At 45.8% G+C, this 20697-nt stretch overlaps 1 protein-coding gene across 1 annotated transcript in view; it reads right to left on the bottom strand.

The window, feature by feature from the left end:
- The window catches only part of LOC149441916 (cysteine--tRNA ligase, cytoplasmic-like), a 31939-nt gene extending 11618 nt beyond the window's left edge, over positions 1–20321 (bottom strand). The window contains exons 1-4 of the mRNA XM_089656758.1: positions 20114–20321; positions 15776–15843; positions 3914–3973; positions 2082–2165 (exon numbers count right to left, since the gene is read on the bottom strand). Coding sequence (XP_089512884.1) covers positions 2082–2165; positions 3914–3973; positions 15776–15843; positions 20114–20306 — 405 coding nt within the window. The 5' untranslated portion in view covers positions 20307–20321. The remainder of the gene's footprint in view (positions 1–2081; positions 2166–3913; positions 3974–15775; positions 15844–20113) is intronic.
- Between the last annotated feature and the right edge of the window lie 376 nt (positions 20322–20697).

Here is a 20697-nt window from a genome sequence, read left to right as displayed (position 1 = left end):
TAATTCATCCCCCATATTAATTCATCCCCCATATTAAGTCCCCCCTGTGTCAATTCACTTACCTTTGCTCCGCGCGTTCCTCTCGCCGTGTTCCCGCGCCGTTCCGGTGTAGCATGAAAATCTGTCTCCTATGAGGATCTGTCCCCCTTGACGTATCTGCGCATGTGCCAGTTTCAGGCATTAGCAGCTGATCGACGATCTCCAGCACATGCGCAGATACGTCGAGGGGGACAGATCCTCATAGGAGACAGATTTTCATGCTACACCGGTCTTCAGGGCGGACTGTGAGAGGAGCCTAGCTCCCCTCGCGTTCGTCACGCTGCCCCGCCTACACACATCCTGACAGCCATCCTGACAGTATCACGCTCTGCGGGCCGGATTAAAAGGTCCGCCGGGCCGTAGTTTGCCCATTGCTGGCCTAGCCTAAAGGCTCCATGCTTTGGCACAGTTAGGGAACACAGAGTTGTACCATGTCTGAGTCCAAGTAAGCTGTGTCTTAGCCAACCTCTTCCCGGACCAGGATATGGTGTGATTTGATCACATTACCTGAATTGGACTCTGGGGCTAAACATGCTCGGGCACAGTACAGATCAGCAAGTATGAGTATGCACTGTACCAACACAGTGCTAGATCCGCCTGAGAAAGATGAGATGTTTACGTTACTAAAAGTAAGGTTGTCCTTTAAAGTGGTTGTAAACCGCAGACGTGAATAATGAACAAAGCATATCCCTCTATAGTGTGCACTTGATTCAATCGAGAGCACCAAGTGTCATTTCTGTCCACTGCTTTGTTCCTCTGCTATCAGAATCTTGAGTGATGCCAAGAGAAAAATGGTGACAGATGAGGGACAGCCTGTGATTGACAGCCTCAGCTCTGTTTCTGTGTTCTGTGTGAAGGGAGGTGTGTCCCTTCCCTCCAATCAGCTTTCAGAGCTCTCCTCGCTGAGCTCTGCAGTGTATTGATTTCACGAATGCAGTTCCCCACTCCCTGTAGTTTCTGTCTCCTTCCTTGTTTCTCTGTATGAATCAGTTGTGACAAGTTTTCCTAACACCAAGAGGTAAAAAGGTGATGGGGATGGGAGCTCCAAGGAGAGAGAGAGGGGGAGAGAGAGAGGGAGAGAGAGAGAGAGAGGGGGGGGAGAGAGAGAGGGGGGGAGAGAGGGGGGAGAGAGAGAGAGAGGGAGAGAGAGGGGGAGAGAGAGAGAGAGGGGGGAGAGAGAGAGAGAGGGGGGGAGAGAGAGAGAGAGGGGGGGAGAGAGAGAGATAGGGGGGGAGAGAGATAGGGGGGGAGAGAGAGAGGGGGGGAGAGAGAGAGGGGGGGAGAGAGAGGGGGGGAGAGAGAGAGGGGGGGGAGAGAGAGGGGGGGAGAGAGAGGGGGGGGGAGAGAGGGGGGGGGAGAGAGGGGGGGGAGAGAGAGGGGGGGAGAGAGAGAGAGAGGGGGGGAGAGAGAGGGGGGGGAGAGAGAGAGGGGGGGGAGAGGGGGGAGAGAGAGAGGGGGGAGAGAGAGAGGGGGGGGGAGAGAGAGAGAGAGAGAGGGGGAGGGGGGGAGAGAGAGGGGGGGAGTGTGTGTGTGTGTGTGTGTGTGTGCGTGCGTGCGTGTCCTTCCCTCCAGTCAGCTCCCAGAGCTCTCCTCACTGATGTAACTTCAGCTCCCCACCCCTACAAAGGCTGCTACAAATAAACAGGTACAACTTATGAAGAAGGATTTGTTTAATCTCGGTGTATCACTTAAGGCCAGTCACTGAGGAGGGGGGCTTCCCTCCAGTCAGCTGTCGTCACTGATGTAACTTCAGCTCCCCACCCCCTGCTTTTCAGAGCTAAGAGATCCCGTGTAAATTCTGCACTTTTAATGAATGTAGGGGAAAGGCAGCTACAAATAAATAGGTACAACTTATGAAGAAGGATTTGTTTCATCTCTGTGTATCACTTGAGGCCAGTCTCTGGATTCACAACCATTTTAAGCACCTTTCAACCAAAGCTTAGTTGTACAATCAAACTGTAATATTCACAGTCAGCTTCAGAACCAAAACTTCTGTTCAGCAGCCAGGGGCCCACTAAACGCAACAGTCAGAGGCTACTTACATTTTCATCAAACTTGGAGTATTTGTCAGTTTCTGCTTTAAACATTTCACTGGGGCAGATCTTCATCTTGGAAAGTTTTGCAGCCTGCGGAAACACATTGTGAAATGAAGAAAGAAATTGACACCCACACTACCAGGAACTGTCTGCAGACTCAATAGTGTATGGTAATGGTGAAGGGAACAGCAGAGGAGATCAGACTGCCTGCCACTGTTTTCTTGCTCCAAGCAGATATAAAAGACGCACATTAATAAAGTTCTGTAATTATAAATACATCATTAAAACAGAACTATATGCAAAACTTTTTTTTTTTGTTAAATTTAAATTTTGGATAGAAGAATGGAGGGTTATAACTCGTCAGATTTATTTTTCGCCATCTGTGTCCCATTGGGGAGATTTCCTTTCATTTCCTGTCCCATCAACAAAAGAGGAAGTGAGAGGAAATCACTGCAAATTAAGGGAATTCCTTAACCACCTGCCATCCGGCCGCTGTATATAAACGGCCAGCCGTTGGCAGTCCAGGGGTGGGTTGCCGTTCATAAACGGCGCACGCATTTTCAAGCTGTGCGCACTCCCTGGGAGTGTGCAGCACTGCGATCCGGTGCTCGCTGTGTCCTCCAGACACAGTGGAACACCGATTGTCGTACGGGACCTCTGTGCGAGGTCCCGATCATGTGATCACTGATTGGCCAATCAGTGATCACATGAATAGTAGTAAGCAAGATGTCACTTCTGACATTGCTTACTACTAGCGAAATCTGTGAATGATCACAGAGGTCACATGGTACAAGGCTATTCACAACAGCCTTGTACCATGTGACAACCTGTGACCAATCACAGCTCTCACAGTATTTCTCAATGGCTGCAAGAATGCAGCAAGAGAGAAGGAGAAATGATTGTTTTTACAGCCTTTATGGGTGTAAGAGTAATCAGTGTAAACAAAAAAAAAAAAAAAAAAATCATCATCCCCCACAAGTAGTACAGTGTCACTATGGTGTAGCAGTACAGTGTCACTATGGTGACACTGTACTGCTAGGGTGACAGTATATTAAAAAAATAAAACAAATAATATAAAAAAAAATAAAAATGTAAAAAATGTTTTTTAAAAATTATAAATTTTTGGTTATAAACTAATTTGGGTCATTTTTTTTTTACTAAAAAGATAACTGAATACATTTTTGAAGAATGATCATTTGCAAAATTTAATAAGAAAAACATTTTTTTTTTCAAAATGTTTGGACTTTTTAATTTATATAGCAAAAAATAAAATAAAAATCCCAGTGGTAAATAAATACCACTAAAATAAAGTTTTATTGGTCTCGAAAAAAATGCTAAACAATTAATATGGGTACAGTGTTGCATGACCACGCAATTGTCATCAAAGTGTGACAGCGCTGACAGCTGAAAATTGTCCTGGACTGGAAGGGGGTGATAGTGTCCGGACTTGTGGTTAAGAGGAGTTTGACAGGCAATGAAGAGGCGATAGGTGACCTCCTCGCTGCCTGATTTAACTCCACAATTTCTTCTGTATTTAACCCTACAATTGCCAAAAGGGACCTGCTGTTTTAAGTTCTGCCACACTGTGAAGTGCAGCGTTGTGGTTGTGGCACGTGTACAGCCATGAGCACTAACATGAGTTAGTGTTTGTCAGGGGGCGGTAAAAATGATGGCTCAGCCGCTTGGTTTTACTGCCACCCCCCCTGCTGCACGTGTGAATGAAGCCTAAGCCACTGAAATAAAGTGAAGAATGGCTTTTAAATGATATACAGCGAAGCTTTTCTGAAAACTGATACTGTATATTGTGACATTCCAGAAATGTATTCATGCAGACTCACCTCTTGTTCCTGATTTTTCCTAGCAGCCTCCTCCTTCTTCCTTTTCTTCTCTTCTTCTGCCTGGAAATGTATATGATGTGAAAATGTATTCAGAGCATGACTAGTCTTGTTTATTAAAGGAGTTCTGACAGGCTGAGAACACTTGGGATTTTACCTGACAAGTGTCACAATAATGCCGAGAGTAAATAGCAAGCCTTGGCAAGAGACAATTGTGAGTACTGTGGCCTTTAAATGCCAACTCCACCTAAATTGACATTTCAGTTCTGGATTAACCTCTTCACACCGGCACCTCCCGGCCCTTTAAGAGTTTCAGAAGCCGCGGTGCGGGTTTTTAGGGTCATGTGACCGCCGTGATTTTCCGTCACATGATCGGAAAAGGTCCCGATCGAAAGGGGAGATCGGGACCTTTCCGTGAGTCATGGACATACAGTCATGGCCGAAATTGTTGGCACCCTTGATATTTTTCCTGAAAATCAAGTATTTCACACAAAAAAGGTATTGCATTAACACATGTTTTGCTATACACATGTTTATTCCCTTTGTATGTATTGGAACAAATATAAAACAGAGGCAGAAAAGCAAATATGACATAATGTCACACAAAACCCCAAAAATGGGCTGGACAAAAGTATTGGCACCCTTAACTTAATATTTGGTTGCACACCCTTTGGAAAACATAACTGAAATCAGTCGCTTCCTATAACCATCAATAAGCTTCTGACACCTCTCACCCGGAATTTTGGACCACTCTTCCTTTGCAAACAGCTCCAGGTGTCTCTTATTGGAAGGACACCTTTTCCCAACAGCAATTTTAAGATCTCTCCACAGGTGTTCAATGGGATTTAGATCTGGGCTCATTGCTGGCCACTTCAGAACTCTCCAGCGCTTCTTTGCCATCCATTTCTGAGTGCTTTTTGACGTATGTTTGGGGTCATTGTCCTGCTGGAAGACCCAGGATCTTGGACGCAAACCCAGCTTTCTGACACTGGGCCCTACAGTGCGACCCAAAATCCTTTGGTAATCCTCAGATTTCATGATGCCTTGCACACAGTCAAGGCACCCAGTGCCAGAGGCAGCAAAACAACCCCAAAACATCATTGAACCTCCACCATATTTTACCGTAGGTACTGTGTTTTGTTCTTTGTAGGCCTCATTCCGTTTTCGGTAAACAGTAGAATGATGTGCTTTACCGAAAAGCTCTATCTTGGTCTCATCTGTCCACAAGACGTTTTCCCAGAAGGCTTTTGGCTTACTCAAGTACATTTTGGCAAACTGTAGTCTTGCTTTTTTATGTCTCTGTGTCAGCAGTGGGGTCCTCCTGGGTCTCCTGCCATAGCGTTTCATTTCATTTAAATGTCGACGGATAGTTCGCGCTGACACTGATGCTCCCTGAGCCTGCAGGACAGCTTGAATGTCTTTGGAACATGTTTGGGGCTGCTTATCCACCATCCGGACTATTCTGCGTTGCAATCTTTCATCAATTTTCCTCATCCGTCCACGACCAGGGAGATTAGCTACAGTGCCATGGGTTGCAAACTTCTTGATAATGTTGCGCACTGTGGACAAAGGCAAATCTAGTTCTCTGGAGATGGACTTGTAACCTTGAGATTGTTGATATTTTGCCACAATTTTGGTTCTCAGGTCCTCAGACAGTTCTCGTCTCCTCTTTCTGTTGTCCATGCTTAGTGTGGCACAGACAGACACACAATGCAAAGGTTAAGTGAACGTCTCTCCTTTTTATCTGCTTTCAGGTGTGATTTCTATATTGCCCACACCTGTTACTTGCCCCAGGTGAGTTTACAGGAGCATCACATGCTTGTAACATTCTTATTTATCCGCAGTTGTGAAAGGGTGCCAATACTTTTGTCCAGCCCATTTTTGGAGGTTTGTGTGACATTATGTCGAATTTGCTTTCTTTCCTCCCTTTTTTTGTTTTGTCCCAATACACACAAAGGGAATAAACATGTGTATAGCAAAACATGTGTTAATGCAATACGTTTCGTGAGAAATACATGATTTCCTGGAGAAATATCAAGGGTGCCAACAATTTCGGCCATGACTGTATTTGCTGGGAGCACGCAGGGCACGCGCTCTCAGCACATATGTATATTTTAATTGCTCATAAATATGCGGCCGCTCTGCATCAAGGCTCAGTGTGTGTGTATGTATATATATATATACACACACACATACACACACGATGGCCAGTGGGTCCCGGGACCCGACAATCATTGGAGATCGTGACAAAAGAGAAGGGGCGGACTGCCCATTTGAAAACTCAGGCACTGCCCGAGGGCCCAGGGTCAGTAGGGGGCCCCATGACATGCCCCTGGTACCTTTTTCATAGGCTTTTTTGAGTTTGGGCAAGGACACAGGGGCCCCATGATCCCTTATTGCCCGGGGGCCCCATGAGTAGTCAGTCCGCCCCTGCAAGAGAGAGATCTGTGTTGGTAAACTACACAAATCTCTACTGACAGCAGGGAAGCAGCATTTTTTGTGTCCCTGCCACATCCCCTAGTAAAAGAGTACAGAGTACACACATCACATATAGTTAAGTACACATTTAACCCTTTGATTGCCCCTGATGTTAACCCCCTTCCTGCCCAGTGTCATTAGTACAGTGTCTGCATTTTATTAGCACTGATCACTGTATTAGTGTCAATAGTTATGTGAGTGTCAGAATGCCCACCGTACTATTACAGTCCTGCCATAAGTCGCTGATTGCCAATATATATATATACACACACACACACATATACAGAGAGAGAGAAGATGTCCAGTATATATAGCATCATTTGTACACGCTATCATTTTATTGTATTTTATTTACCAAAGACATGTAGCAGAATACATTTTGGCCTAAATTTAAGAAATGTTTAGCGTGACCAGTCATATTTTCATCATCAATTTCAAAATTTTTTTTATTGGATACGTTTCATTGCAAAAAGTAAAAAATAATTTGTTTCAAAATTTTCAGTCTTTTTACATTTATAGCGCAAAAAATAAGAAACCCAGTGGTGATTAAATACACCAAAAGAAAGCTCTATTTGTGTGAAAAACTGATAAAAATTTAATTTGGGTACAGTGTTGCATGACCATGCCATTGTCAGTTAAAGTAGCGCAGTGACCTATAGAAAAAAAAAAAAAAATGGCCTAGATATGAAGGTATGTCAATCTTCCAGACGGCAAGTGGTTAAAAATGAATGAATCCTGGTTTTGGTTTGTGTTGCTCACATGCAGAGTAGGTCTGTAAATATTGCACAGGACTAGAGGCAGCAGAGCGCCACCTGCTGGTGGTCACTCCAAAAACAGCCTGATGGAATCAACGTACCACTAGAAGTAGTTTCGAGGAACTGTCCCAGTATTCTCCAGGTGTGATTCTTATAGGCAATAGCGACATTGTTGTTCATGGTCGTAATTTACACAGCTTGTGTGCATCTTCGTTTTGCATAATTATTACTATTTACATTTATATACAAGCTGCACTTTAGGGTAATTCACACACTAAAAGCATGCAAAAAAAAAAAAATTTATATATATATATATATATATATATATATATATATATATATATATATATATATATATATATATGTATGTATGTATATATATATATATATTACATATACACATACACACACATACATACACATATATATATATATATATGTGTATGTATGTGTGTGTATGTGTATATGTATATATATATATATATATACACATATGTGTGTGTGTGTATATATATATATATATATATATATACATATACATACATACATACACACACACATATATACACAGTATCTCCCAGAAGTGAGTCCACCCTTCACATTTTTGTAAATATTTGATTCAACCTTTCCATGTGACAACACTGAAGAAATGACACTTTGCTACAATGTGACGTAGTCTAAAGATGATGCACAAGAAAGCCCGCAAAACAGTTTGCTGAAGACAAGCAGACTAAGGACATGGATTACTGGAATCATGTCCTGTGGTCTGATGACACCAAGATCAACTGATTTGGTTCAGATGGTGTCAGGCGTGTGTGGCAACCAGGTGAGGAGTACAAAGACAAGTGTGTCTTGCCTACAGTCAAGCATGGTGGTGGGAGTGTCATGGTCTGGGGCTGCATGAGTGCTGCTGGCACTGGGGAGCTACAGTTCATTGAGGGAACCATGAATGACAACATGTACTGTGATATACTGAAGCAGAGCATGATCCCCTCCCTTCAGAGACTGGGCCACAGGACAGTATTCCAACATGATGATGATCCCAGACACACCTCCAAGACCACCACTGCCTTGCTAAAGAAGCTGAGGGTAAAGGTGATGGACTGGCCAAGCATGTCTCCAGACCTAAACCCTATTGAGTATCTGTGGGACATCCTCAAACAGAAGGTGGAGGAGAGCAAGGTCTCTAACATCCACCAGCTCCGTGATGTCTTCATGGAGGAGTAGAAGAGGACTCCAGTGGCAACCTGTGAAGCTCTGGTGACCTCCATGCCCAAGAAGGTTAAGGCAGTGCTGGAAAGTAATGGTGGCCACACAAAATATTGACACCTTGGGCCCAAATTGGACCTTGTCACTTAGGGGTGGACTCACTTTTGTTGCCAGCGGTTTAGACATTAATGGCGGTGTGTTGAGTTATTTGGAGGGGACAGCAAATTTACATGTTATACAAGCTGTACACTGACTACGTCACATTGTAGCAAAGTGTCATTTCTTCAGTGTTGTCACATGAAAAGATAGAATCAAATATTTACACAAATGTGAGGGGTGTACTGACTTCTGGGAAATACTGTATATATGTGTGCGCGTGTTCACACATATTAGTAACTGCATTGTGATACTAGATGTTTCTTTACCACATTAAAAGGAAACTGACACCAGCTTGGGGGATATATTCTCACAGGGTTTCCTGAGCATCGTCTCCACCTGTCACCAAGGCTTGTGTTTCTATGGCAGAGGACAGTGAGCTGTGTGGGTGGAAATCCCCCTTTGCAGGCGAAGCTTGCGTTTCACAATCCTCAAACATTTGTGCAGAGAAATTCTCTGACACAGCTGGTGAGATACAGCTGTACATTTCAGTGTATGTCTGACATGTCTTGGCCGTCAGAGGCCATTCACAGAAAGACACCAACTATTTTGGCCTTTGCAGCATACGTCGCCCGATTCCTTTCTGCGCACGCATGTCCTGACTGCATCAACTTCCACGGGCAAATGACAGTCGATTTATTCCAAGAAGCACAATGACAATTGATGGGGAAATTGTATATTAGATAGAGAACGTTGTCTTATTGTCTCACAATATTTAACCTCTTCGCACTGGAGCCTCCCGGCCCTTTAAAGAGTGTCAGAAACCGGGAGGCGGGGTTTTAGGGTCATGTGACCGCCATTATTTGCTGTCACATGATCGGAAAAGGTCCAGATCGAAAGGGGAGATTGGGACCTTTCCGGGAGTCGTGGACATATGTGTTGGGAGCGCACGCTCAGCACATATGTATTTTCTAATTGCACGCAAATATTCGGCCGCTCGGCGTCAAGGCCCAGACGCCAAGAGGCAGCATATTTGCGTGAGATCGGCGTCAAGGGGTTAAAGTAATTCTAAATGCTCAAGGTTTTTTTTTTACCTTTGTGCATTGTATGCATGAAGGTAAAAAATCCTTCTGTGTGTAGCAGCTCCCCCCCCCTTCCACCCCCCCCCCCAACACTTACCTGAGCAAACTCTTGATCAAACTATGTCCACGAGAGCCTTGGTTCTCCAGGGACTCCTGGGCAACAGCCAATCAGAAGAGGGTGGGGGCAGGGCCCAAGCTGTGGCTGTGTGTGTGAATGGACACAGAGCCGTGGCACTGGAACATGCCTCCTCGGGTGCCCCCATAGCAAGCTGTTTGCTATAGGGGCACCAGACAGGAGGAAGGGGCCAAGAGCGCTGGCGGGGGATCCGTGAAGAGGAGGATCCAGGCTGCTTTGTGCAAAACCACTACACACAGCAGGTTAGTATAGACATGTTTGTTATTTTTAAGAAAAAAAAACAAAAAGATTTTAGCATCACTTTAAAGCAGATCTCCACCCAGAAGGGGAAGTGCCGCTTTAAGGACTGCTCCACATTAAGGATTGGCACCTTTGGGGGGCGGGGGGAGGAGCAGATACCCAAATTTGACAGGTACCCGCTCCCAATTCCGGTCCAATCGCCTAGGAGATCGGAAGCGGAAGGTGTCCTCCCTCCCTGTAGTCTTTTGGGACACATGACAGGTCCCAGAAGACTACAGGACCATTCATGAAGCGCAGCTCTACTCGCGCATGCGCAGTGGGTACCCAGCTGTGAAGCCACAAGCTGTCACAGCCGGGTGCCCACACTGAAGATGCCGGCCTCCAGGAATACAGGACAGCAGATGAAATGGACTGCGGGGGACACACCGCAGGACCGAGGGACAGGTAAGTGGCTGTTTTTTAAAAGTCAGCAGCTACAGTTTTTGTATCTGCTGACTTTTATTTTTTGACAGGGTGAGTGGAACTCCGCTTTAAGGATGCCTTCAAGCCTTGGCGAAGGGTCCATACAGGACAAAGTCTGGTTACTATAGATGATCCTATACTAAAGGAATGTGATTGTAAACTATATGGACAAGCCAGCCCACTAATCTCCTTTCAGAAATGTGCCATTTTCCTTAGAATGTCATTGTTGCTTGCAAAGGGAGAAAGCTTGAGAGATGTCCATTCCTTACACACACGTCTACATACTATAGTTATCCCTTATAACACGGGTGTCAAACTGGCAGCCCTCCAGCTGTTGCCAAACTACAAGTCCCATGAAGCATTGCAAGATTGACAGTTACAAGCATGACTGCCAAAGGCAGAGGCATGATGGGACTTGTAGTTTTGCAACAGCTGGAGGGTCTCCAGTTTGACATCCCTGCCTTAGAAAATTGTCTCGTCTTCAAAGCTTGCAACCGTCTGATCACCTGTGCCACGCTGAGCATGCAAATGGGACTGTGTGACAGAAACAGCATCTTTAATTAAGTAATATTGTTATATTTTCTAATATTTGTTATCTGTCATTACTTTTATTCTAGGTTATGCTTGTGTTGTATACTGATAAATATTTGTGTGATCTCTCTTTATCGAATACAACCCCAAAAACGTAACAACACAACAATGTACAAGGAAGCTCAGATTTATTGCTGTAAGGAAGGCAATAGCATTTTGTAGTAACTTCCATATACACAGCAATTGCATACACTCCTGTACATCATCTCTTGACTAAACAAAGTACACTTCCCACAAACATGGACATTTTGAATTTTAGGCCTCATGTACACGGGACACTTCTGAACGATGGAAACTGACTGCTGGAAAATGTAGGTTAAAAAATGTCTGTTTAGCTGCGTTTGCATACTGCGTTTATGTGCGTTTGCATTTAGAAGCGTTTTTTTTTAAAGATAAGCACAGGAGAACCTCCCAAAGGCCCAGAATGCACTGAAAAGTGGTAAATTATTAACTATTTCAGACTGTTTCAGAAAAATACAGAGAGTAGAAGCAGAGACAGCAGTATGTGTTGAGATAATTAGGTGAGTTGCTCATTAACATTTCTTTTGTTTCCAAGGGTGGGAAAGGTTGTCTGGTGGAGGGAGTCATTAACCACTTCCAGACCGGACACTTTTACCCCCTTCCTGACCAGGGCAATTTTCAGCTTTCAGCGCTATCACACTTTGAATGACAATTGCGCAGTCATGCAACACTACCCAAACTAATTTTTTACCTTTTTTTTGAGACAGATAAAGCTTTATTTTGGTGGTATTTATTCACCGCTGGGATTTTTATTTTTTTTGCTATGTAAATGAAAAAGTCCAAAAATTTTAAACTAAAGTGTTTTTTTTATAAAATTTTGCAAATAAATAATATTTCATCATAAATCTTTGCCAAAATTTATTCCGTTATCTTTTTAGTAAAAAAAAAAAAAAAAAATTAGTTTATAACCAAAAATTATAATTTTTAAACATTTTTATTTTATTTTTTTATATTATTATTTTTTTTTACATACTGTCACCCTAGCAGTACAGTGTCACCATGGTGACACTGTACTACTTGTGGAAGGTGATGACGATTTTTTTTTTTTTTTTACACTGATTGCTTTTACACCCATATAGGATGTAAAAGCAATCATTTCTCTTTCTCTCTGTGTGCATTCCTGCACTCATTGAGAAGTACTGAGTGAGCTGTGATTGGTCACAGCTTGTCACATGGTACAAGGCTGTTGTGAATAGCCTTGTACCATGTGACCTCTGTGATCATTCACACGTAGTAAGCAGTGATGTCAGAAGTGACATCTTGCTTACTACTTTGCATGTGATCACTGATTGGCCAATCAGTGATCACATGATTGGGACCTCGTACAGAGGTCCCGTCCGACGATCAGTGTTTCACTGTGTCCGGAGGACACAGCGGGCACCGGATCGCGGTGCTGCGCGCTCCCAGGGAGCGCGCACAAGCAGGGTGCGGGGAGGCCGTTCATAAACGGCCACCCGACCCTGCAGTGCCACCGTCCGGCCGTTTATATGCAACGGCCGGACGGGAGGTGGTTAAGGCCACCTGGCAGGGGGTCTTCAGGAGGAATTTGAGGTGTGAATGGTCATTAACATATCTTTTGTTTCCAAGGGGGGGAGAGGTCTGAGGTGTGAATTGGTCATTAGAATGTGTGACAAGCTTGGTAGGAACATCCTGTGTTCAGTGTATTTGTCCATCTGAGTACCTTGAAAACGCTTTGCATGCATTTTCATGATGAAAAAAGGCTCTGGACAGCATCGGGAACTGGAATACAGAATACAAAGCATCCTCTGAATGGCTGAACAGCACCCAGCCCGAATTGCCGCGGTACGGGAGGTTCTCATCCCACTATCAGAAGCTACATACTGTTTATACAGCGCTTCCAGCCACTGCAACGTGCTCCAAACTATTTAAAGTTAAATGAAAAATGGAGATCAGCTTTATCACAGTTTATATTTGAACAAAGTTTAGGTTCAGACCAGAGGTTCTTGTGTTCTTAGCCCAAGGACAAATATGTCACATATTGCAGCTTACCAGTTTTTAGATTTTCAGGTTTTCATCCAATGATCCTGCCAATAACACACTTCCTGTCCTAGGGTGATGACACTCATTCACCGTACTGTATCTATGAAGGTGCAGTGTTGTCACCCTAGTAAAAAAGTATTTTAATCCCTTGGTGCCGATGCCTCCCGGCCCTGTAAGGGTTGCAGAATCCGGGAGACGGGGTTTTAGGGTCATGTGACCACCGTGATTTGCTGTCACATGATCGGGAAAGGTCCAGATCGAAAGAGGAGATCGGGACCTTTCTGTGAGTACCGAACATGTGTGCTGGGAGCACAAAGGGCACGTGCTCTCAGCACATATGTTTTCTTTTAATAGAACGCAAATGTACAGACGCTTGGCGTCTAGGCCCAGACGCCGAAAGGCCGCACATTTGCGTTCAGCCGGCGCCAAGAGGTTAAACTACAGAACACGACCCTCCTCGTCCATATAGTGAAGGGAGGGAGCTGTTCTGTAGTTCACAGAAAAGAACTGGGCAGGGCTGCTTGCATAGGACAGCACTGGATTTCTGGCAGGGTCGATGTTTTTTTTTTTTGCACTTTTTGAACAGATATACCATGTATCAATGGTATGAATACCAGATCAAAAGGGAGCAAAAAAGGTGCATTCGTTGTTAAGGTCGTCGAACCATTTAAAAAGTGTTACTAAACCTCAGACCCCGCATTCACTATATCCGGTCTCCCCGGACCCCGCATTCACTATATCCGGTCTCCCCGGACCCTGCATTCACTATATCCGGTCTTCCCGGACCCTGCATTCACTATATCCGGTCTCCCCGGACCCTGCATTCACTATATCCGGTCTCCCCGGACCCTGCATTCACTGTATCTGCTCTCCCCGGACCCTGCACTCACTATATCCGGTCTCCCTGGACCCTGCATGCACTATATCCGCTCTCCCCGGACCCTGCATTCACTGTATCTGCTCTCCCCGGACCCTGCATCCACTGTATCTGGTCTCCCAGGACCCTGCATTCACTGTATCTGCTCTCCCAGGACCCTGCATTCACTGTATCTGCTCTCCCCGGACCCTGCATTCACTATATCTGCTCTCCCCGGACCCTGCATTCACTATATCCGGTCTCCCCGGACCCTGCATTCACTATATCCGGTCTCCCCGGACCCCGCATTCACTGTATCTGCTCTCCCCGGACCCTGCATTCACTATATCTGGTCTCCCAGGACCTGCATTCATTATATGTGGTCTCCCACAGTACACAGAACATGGAAATGCAATTATTTTAGTAAATATAAACTGCTAAATACCTTTTTCATCAGCAATTTTGTGACTTCTATCAGTGTCTAGCAGAGCACTAGTTAAAGCTTGTAGGAGTTTTCATTCTCCTCTCACTGTCCTATGAGGCTACATAACCCCTGACCCTCTGTCTGGACAGTGCTGATTGACCCTGTGCTGATCACATGCACCCTCCCAAGAAAAAGAAAAAACTCTCTAGCAATACACACCAAACTGAGCATGTGCAGCTTGCCCCCAAGGCTCTGTTCTATTGTGAGATGGATTGGGGACAGTAGAAGAAGGGGAGGATCAGAGAAAACAGGATCAAACAGCCTTTTTACACAATGCGGAGGATTAACCCCTTAGGTTCCACAGTGTGTATAACAAGCATGCTTTACTGCATCTACAGACTGATTGTACTGTTGTGGGTTTAGTAACACTTTAAGCTCAGGCAGCATGGTTACGGTGATTGTCTCTATATGCAGTTTATTGAATGGTCTATTTTTGTATCGGTTTGGATGTACTGGTGACGAGGCATGCTGGGACATGACATTTTACACTACCCAGAAAGCTAATGGGTATTACAAAAAGTTACTAAACTATCATTAACCCCCCTGGCGGTATTCCCGAGTGTAGCTCGGGTTAAAATTTCAGTACCACAAGAGGTAACCCCGAGCTACACTTGGGCTTACCCTGCGGTGTTGCTCAGGGAGTCCCTGCAGCACTTACCTTGTCCTTCGCTCCCACGATGTGTCCCCTGCAGCGTCTCCGGCTATCTCCTCCGGCGGATGCCGGCATCCGGCTTCCGTGTTCCGGTCCCTGTGACGTCGGAAGGTACGGGCGCCGGAACCGGCAGCAAATCAGAAATTTTTAAAAAATGTAATTTTTTTTAAAAATGACTATTACATAGTAAAACATTGCTGTTTCAATGCATTTCACATACATTTTGTCCCGAGTGCTTTGTCCGGCGCCCTGCCTGAATTTTGACTGTTCTTTCTGCCTGGAAACTGAGAAACGTCCATGGCGTCCAAAAAGCGTCCCTTTACGTCAAAAGCGGTTTTAGACCAGCTAGAGAACAGCGATAGTAAATCAGAACCACTTGCAGAATTGAGTGATAATGATTCGTGGGGGAAATTCCTCATCAGACACTGAAAACGATTCTGCAACTTTGCTCAGCGATGTGCGAATTTGCCTCTGTATTTCACATTTCAGTGTTTTTGGATTGATTATATTATTGAATTAAATTTATTATTATATTATAATTTTTTATGATTATTTATTAAATTATAATTTATGATTTCGTGTTTCAAATTTTATCCTACCCGGGATGTTTACTAGACTCGTGTTCAGACAGATTTCAGTGAGTTATTCCTAAAAATTACAGCCCACAATAAAAAAACTACATATTTCCATGCAAAAAAAATGTACCGCTTTCAGCACAAAAAAATCGGAAATAATCAGACCGCCAAGGAGGTTAAACTAAATAGTGATTTTTCATGATGACTACATGGATGGATTCATTTACCTTTTTCTTTTCTTCCCTTTCCTTTAGCAGAGTCTCTTTGTCCATAAGTTTGACCACCGTTGGCAGACCTGAGGAAGCAGACTATTACATGTATACTTGTACTCACTACATGTTTACACAATTAAAGTGAGACTAATGGCTACATATACATCTGCTCAAAAACACTAACCCCCCCCCCCCTCCTTCCTATGCCGTATACTGTTTGTAAAAGAGATATGTGTAAATACCTTCTAAAATGTGCTCAAGTGCAATCACATGATGCAGAAGCAGCTCCCCTTGTGGAGCAGCTTGCTGCAGGGGAGAAGAGGGAGCACCAATAATAGAGAGGCAATGGAAACCGGTGGATGATGTCACGGCTCCCGGAACTCCATGACGCAGTGGAGTCGCTGCTCTTGCTTTATGTAACAGAACTGGAGCAGATCGAAGAATAGTACACAGATCACGGTTACAAACAGTATACAGCATAGGTAGAAGGAGGGGGGGGGGGGGGGGGCTGTCATTTTCAGCAGACTTACATGTAGCCTTTACATTACCTATCAAGTGGAACTTTAATTAAAAAACTAAAAGATAGAGAACAGGCAGGATTTTGTATTTCTTTTCAGGTTGCCTGTGGGTTTTTCTTTGAATCCTGGGCAATTCTTCTGTGAGTTACGGCTGCAATCTTTCTTGGTCTACCTGACCTTGGCTTGGTATCAAGAGATTCCCGAACTTTCCACCATTAGGTGATTTAACAGTACTGATTGGCATATTCAAGGCTTTGGATATCTTTTTATGTCCGTTTCCATCAGTATAAAGTTCCATTACCTTGTTACACAGGACTTTTGACAGTTCTTTTCTGATCCCCATGGCTCAGTATCTAGCCTAGTCAGTGCTTCCATGTAAGAGCTAACAAACTCATTGACTATTTATACACTGACACTAATTTTGCAATTTAAAAAGCCACAGATGTGGGACATGAACCTCTAATTGGCATTTTAACCCGTGTGTGTCACCTTGTGTGTCTGTACCAAGGCCAAACATTCCAGGGGAGGGAAACTTCTGATCTGGGCCATTTGGGCGATTTCTGTTAGCACAGTGGCTATATGGTTAGCACTTCCGCCTGGCAGTACTCGGGTCGTTGGTTCAAATCCCAGCCATGGCACCTACTGCCTGGAGTTTGCATGTTCTCCCTGTGCCTGCGTGGGTTTCCTCCGGGTACTCCGGTTTTCCTCCAACACTCCAAAGACATGCTGGTAGGTGAATTGACTCCTGTCTAAATTGTCCCTAGTATGTGTATGTATGAATGTGAGTTAGGGACCTTAGATTGTACGCCCCTTGAGGATTAGGGACTGATGTGAATGTACAATATATATGTAAAGTGCTGTGTAAATTGATGGCGCTATATAAAGTACCATAAATAAATAAAAGCGCATTATTATTATTATTATATTTTTTTTTTGTATGTTCGCTTTTGATCCCTTTCTACAGTGCTGTTTATGGTGCTTTTTCTGTTATGGTGCATTTTCATCCTCTGGAACTCCCTACCCCAATCCATGTACTTATATAGCGCCAAAGGGTATGCTCAGCGCTGTACAGTAGCAGGGGGGCAGAACATGAGACAAGACAGTAACAATACAATACACGAGGGGTTCGAGGGCCCTGCTCTTTATATATGTAAAGTGCTGCGTAAATTGATGGCGCTATATAAGTACCTGAAATAATAATAATTATGATTTAAAAAGGAGCCAAACAACTATTTGATAATAAATGGCTTCATATGATCATCATCCTTCAATGAAAGAGCATTTTTGGCACGATCAGTCATATTTTCAATATCAATGCCAAAATTTCACAATTTCTTCACCATAAACACTAAATAACACTCCCACCCTGTGTTACTGTAATCTGACAGGGGGACTGGCCCCCCCGCTCCCTGCCAGAACACACTGAATGCTGGAGACACTGACACGCTGCTGGTCAGATGCTGGTTTCCTGGCATGCCCGTTCGACAGAAGCCGCTTGTAAGACCGGCTTCCGTTTGACAGGCAGCTGTACACATGGACGGAATGTCGGCTGTATTCACATTGTGTGTACCCAGCTTTGGGCTGTAACAGTAAATATATACCAGGTTTCCCCGAAAGTAAGACCTGCCCCAAAAGTAAGACCTAGCGGTACTTTTTGACGTACCGCTAATATAAGCCCTCCCCCGAAAATAAGACCTACCTCCACCAGGGACGGACTGACCATTCGGGCACTGCCCGAGGACCCGGGGTCACTGCAGGGCCCCAGGAGAGGCTCAGTCTGTCCCTGTATGTGCCGCTTCTGAAATAAGCAAGGGACGGACAGTGAGGCGGGCACTTCGGACACCTCTCCTCGAAGTTTCAGCAGAGGGGCGGGTCCACATCCCTGCCACCAGTGCTGAAGTCGGAGTGCTGGAGGAGCGGGCAGAGTATGCAGCAGGTAAGTGTGTAATCCCCCCGACCCTGGTGACAGCACTGCAGCTTCATGTAGTAGGTGGGGGGGGGGGGGGGAGAGAGAGGGGAGGGAGAAAGAGGGCGGGGGGGGGGAGAAAGAGGGCAAAGAGAGGGGGGGGGTCAGAGAAAGAGGGCAAAGAGAGGGGGGGGGGGATAGAAAGAGGGCAGAGAGGGGGGGGGAGAGAGAAAGAGGGCAGAGAGGGGGGGGGGAGAGAGAAAGAGGGCAGAGAGGGGGGGGGAGAGAGAAAGAGGGCAGAGAGGGGGGGGAGAGAAAGAGGGCAGAGGGGGGGGGGGAGAGAAAGAGGGCAGAGAGGGGCGGGGGGAGAGAAAGAGGGCAGAGAGGGGGGGGGGGGAGAGAAAGAGGGCAGAGAGGGGGGGGGAGAGAAAGAGGGCAGAGGGGGGGGAGAAAGAAGAGGGCAGAGGGGGGGGAGAAAGAAGAGGGCAGAGAGGGGGGGGGAGAAAGAAGAGGGCAGAGAGGGGGGGGGAGAAAGAAGGCGGGGGGGGGAGAAAGAAGGCAGGGGGGGGGGAGACAGAAGGCAGAGGGGGGACAGAAGGCAGAGAAGGGGGGGGGAGAAAGAAGGCAGAGAGGGGGGGGAGAAAGAAGGCAGAGAGGGGGGGGAAGAAAGAAGGCGGGGGGGGAGAAAGAGCAGAGAGGGGGGGGGGGAGAAAGAGCAGAGGGGGGGGGGGGGGAGAAAGAGCAGAGAGGGGGGGGGAGAAAGAGCAGAGAGGGGGGGGAGAAAGAGCAGAGAGGGGGGGGGGAGAAAGAGCAGAGGGGGGGGGGGGAGAAGAGCAGAGAGGGGGGGGGGAGAAAGAGCAGGGGGGGGGGGAGAAAGAGCAGAGAGGGGGGGGAGAAAGAGCAGGGGGGGGGGGAGAAAGAGCAGAGGGGGGGGAGAAAGAGCAGAGGGGGGGGGAGAAAGAGCAGAGAGTGGGGGGGGGGGAGAAAGAAGGCGCAGAGGGGGGGGGAAAGAAGGCAGAGAGGGGGAGGGGAGAAAAAGAAGGCAGAGAGGGGGGGGGGAGAAAAAGAAGGCAGGGGGGGGGAGAAAAAGAAGGCAGAGGGGGGGGGGGGGGGGAGAAAAAGAAGGCAGAGAGAGGGGGGGGGAGAAAAAGAAGGCAGAGAGAGGGGGGGGGGAGAAAAAGAAGGCAGAGAGAGGAAGGGGGAGAAAAAGAAGGCGGGGGGGGGGGGTAGAAAGAAGGCAGAGGGGGGGGTGGAGAAAGAAGGCGGGGGGGGGAGAAAGAAGGCAGAGGGGGGGGGGGAAAGAAGGCAGAGAGGGGGGGGGGAGGAAGAGCAGAGAGGGGGGGGGAGAAAAAGCAGAGAGGGGGGGGGGAGAAAAAGCAGAGGGGGGGGAGAAAAAGCAGAGGGGGGGGGGAGAAAAAGCAGAGGGGGGGGGGGGGGGGGGAGAAAAAGCAGAGGGGGGGGGGGGGGGGAGAAAGAGGGCGGGGGGGAGAAAGAGGGCGGGGGGGAGAAGGCAGAGAGAGGGGGAGCTTGCTTTAAAATGTACCTTTTTGTGGAGCTGCTGGAGAGATCAGTTAGGTTGCATGCCGACGATCCCCTCAGGATGGATCGGATCTGCGGATTGGGGAGGATAATGGATCGGACTCCAATCTGTTATGCTCAATCTGCAGATCCGATCCATCCTGCGGGGATCGTCGGAGGGGGGGGGGTCACCAAGTGAATAAAAATAAATAAAAGTCAATAAAAATAAGACCTACTCGAAAATAAGTCCTAGTGCATTTTTTTTACCTAAAATTAATATAAGACGCTGTATTATTTTCAGGGAAACACGGGTATGTATTTCAACTGTGTATCTAGCAGATTGTCTGGTGTCCTGCCTTAAAAAGAATAAAAAGAAAAAAAAACAAAAAAAAAAAAAACACGTTCTGTTACCTTCATGATCTTCCAGACGCACTCCAAGTTCTGGCAGGATATCGTCTCGAAGGCCATCACACAGACTCAACACCCCCAACACTGAAAGAGAAAAAGTCGAACAAAATCTCGCAAAGTCTCGCAAAACACGGCGTATAAAAATAGTACAGACCCCACACAAGGATACCTGGGTCTGATTGTACCAGAACTGCATGAAAGGAGGTGCTTACAATCCTATTTTGATTTGCGTTTCTTTCGCTTTGTATGTTTTGTCAAAACTTTATTAAAAACTACTTAAGAAAAAAAAAAGTTTCCTATCACACGCTTCCCAAATCTAATTTGTAGGTTAATTGGCTCCTGTCTAAACTGGTCCCAGTGTGTGTGATATATGTGTGTGAGAGACAGAAGGACCATAGATTGTAAGATCATTGAGGGCGGAGCTAGATGTGAATAGTATGTAAAGCGCCACATAAATTGTCTGCTATATAAATGGCTGTAAAAAATAGTTAACAATGGCAGCTTTCTAATGTAAATAAACAGCAGCTGTTCAGAATCTGACTGCAATCAAATGTCAGATTCTCTCTAGTGATCTTTGAGAATTAATT

The sequence above is a fragment of the Staurois parvus genome, unplaced genomic scaffold (assembly GCF_062004578.1).
Source record: "Staurois parvus isolate SC_StPar_1 unplaced genomic scaffold, SC_StPar_1.0 ptg000935l, whole genome shotgun sequence".
Taxonomy (NCBI): Eukaryota; Metazoa; Chordata; class Amphibia; order Anura; family Ranidae; genus Staurois; species Staurois parvus.
Note: the sequence above shows the minus strand (reverse complement) of the source record. Positions and strands in the feature narration are given on the sequence as shown.